This window comes from Contarinia nasturtii, unplaced genomic scaffold (genome assembly GCF_009176525.2).
Source record: "Contarinia nasturtii isolate CC-2019 unplaced genomic scaffold, AAFC_CNas_1.1 Cnas_scaffold_2418, whole genome shotgun sequence".
Taxonomy (NCBI): domain Eukaryota; kingdom Metazoa; phylum Arthropoda; class Insecta; order Diptera; family Cecidomyiidae; genus Contarinia; species Contarinia nasturtii.
In genome coordinates, this window is record NW_022199739.1 from 1 (window position 1) to 2,377 (window position 2,377).

The 2,377-nt window shown below is 41.7% G+C and overlaps 1 protein-coding gene across 1 annotated transcript; it reads right to left on the reverse strand.

Moving 5' to 3' along the window:
* Positions 1-5: 5 nt before the first annotated feature.
* On the reverse strand, positions 6-2,374 carry LOC116348420 (titin; the record flags this gene model as incomplete). The annotated part of the gene is made up of 3 exons (XM_031779413.1): positions 6-848; positions 1,264-1,484; positions 1,621-2,374. Coding segments are annotated over 3 exons (1,818 nt in total), but the record flags the coding sequence as incomplete, so codon positions are not given.
* Positions 2,375-2,377: the final 3 nt, after the last annotated feature.

The window sequence follows — 2,377 nt, forward strand, 5'->3', positions numbered from 1 at the left end:
GCTGGTCTGAATTCAGTTTTTTCCGGAGTATAGAATGGTCCATCTTGGCGAAGATTATCTTCTGGCCGAACTTGTTTTGGTCGCTCGGCGGGAATGAATTTCGTTTTTTCGGGGCGTACAAAATCACCTTCATCTGCTCGCAAATTATCCTGTGGTTTAACTGCTTTTGGCCGTTCACTTGGCTTGTATTGTGGTTTCTCTGGCGTATAGAATGGACCATCTTGTCGCAAATTATCTTCTGGACGCACTTGTTGTGGTCGTTCAGCTGGAACGAAATGTTGTTTCTCTGGCCGAACGAAGTCTCCTTCATTTGCTCTTAAGTTATCCTGTGGCCTGACAGCTTTGGGCCGCTCAGCTGGTTGGAATTCAGTTTTTTCCGGAGTATAGAATGGCCCGTCTTGGCGAAGATTATCTTCTGGCCGAACTTGTTTTGGTCGCTCGGCTGGGATGAATTTCGTTTTTTCGGGACGAACAAAATCGCCTTCATCAGTTCGTAAATTATCATGTGGCCTGACAGCTTTGGGACGCTCAGCTGGTTGGAATTCAGTTTTTTCCGGAGTATAGAATGGACCATCTTGTCGCAAATTATCTTCTGGCCGAACTTGTTGTGGTCGTTCAGCTGGAACGAAATGTTGTTTCTCTGGCCGAACGAAGTCTCCTTCATTTGCTCTTAAGTTATCCTGTGGCCTGACAGCTTTAAGCCGCTCAGCTGGTCTGAATTCAGTTTTCTCCGGAGTATAGAACGGTCCATCTTGACGCAAATTATCCTCTGGCCGAACTTGTTGGGGACGCTCGGCTGGAATGAATTTCGTTTTTTCGGGGCGTACAAAATCACCTTCCAAGTAAAACTGAAACGAAAATGAAACATCAAAGGTTAAATCACAAAGAAAAGAAATTGGAATAAATAAATGTATTGTCCCATAGTTTACAAAAAGCTTTCTATTGCACACAAAAATGGTAAAACAGAAAAGCATTCAAAATCGATAAAAGTCACCATGAGCATTGTTGAAATAAATCTCCTTTCCATAACAATGTCCAGTTGTTTTATGACTAAACTCACTCAACGTTCTAAATTGCATTTTTTACAGCCGTTCGTGATGACGTTTTTCTTTTGTGCACGTAATTTAATGCATGCATAATTACCATGTAATATAATTATTTTATTATTGCAATGCAAACGTAACTGAGTACTTTGTTTATAGTATTATTTTGCTTTCACTTTTTACTTGAACACTTTTCTCAAGAATTTTAATGGAAATATACCTGATCGATTGGCTTGACTGCTTTTGGTATTTCAGCCGCTATAAACGATATTTCCTCGCGCTGTTCAAATGTTCCCTCAAATGTTGTCAAATTGTCAATCGGTTTCACTTGTTTTGGACGCTCAGCTGGAATGTATTTCTGTTTTTCGGGTGTTACAAAATCACCTTCGCCTGTACGTAAGTTGTCGTCATGTTTTATTGGAGACCGTTTCTCACATGGACCTAATGAATAAGTTGGATGTATCAAATTTTCCAATCATTTTTTATTAAGTTGAAACACATAAATTTCATTTGGGTCTTTTTTGCCTGTGCAGTAAAAAAGCCGGTCAAATGCTTGGAAAATGGTTAATTTTCTTACCAGTTGGTCCGAGTTTTTCATGCACAATAAATTCACCGACGCCAGTGGTTAAGTTGTCTTTCGGTTTGACTTGTTTCGGTTTCTCGGCTGGAATATATTGTTGTTTTTCGGGCCGTTGGAATTCACCTTCGTTTGGTCGCAAATTATCTTCAGGTTTGACAGCCTTTAGTCGCTCAGCTGGAACGAATTCCGCCTTCTCTGGCGTGTAAAATGGCCCATCTTGACGAAGATTGTCTTCTGGTTTTACCTGTTTCGGACGTTCAGCTGGAACGAAATGTTGTTTTTCGGGTCGTACAAAATCACCCTCGTCTGCTCGTAAATTATCTTGTGGTCTAACAGCTTTGGGCCGCTCAGCTGGTCTGAATTCAGTTTTCTCCGGAGTATAGAATGGTCCATCTTGACGCAAATTATCCTCTGGCCGAACTTGTTGGGGACGCTCAGCTGGAATGAATTTCGTTTTTTCGGGGCGTACAAAATCACCTTCATCTGTTCGTAAATTATCTTGTGGTCTGACAGCTTTTGGTCTCTCAGCTGGTCTGAATTCAGTTTTCTCCGGAGTATAGAATGGTCCATCTTGGCGAAGATTATCTTCTGGCCGAACTTGTTGTGGACGCTCAGCTGGAATGAATTTCGTTTTTTCGGGACGAACAAAATCGCCTTCATCAGTTCGCAAATTATCCTGTGGTCTAACAGCTTTGGGCCGCTCAGCTGGTCTGAATTCAGTTTTCTCCGGAGTGTAGAATGGTCCGTCTTGACG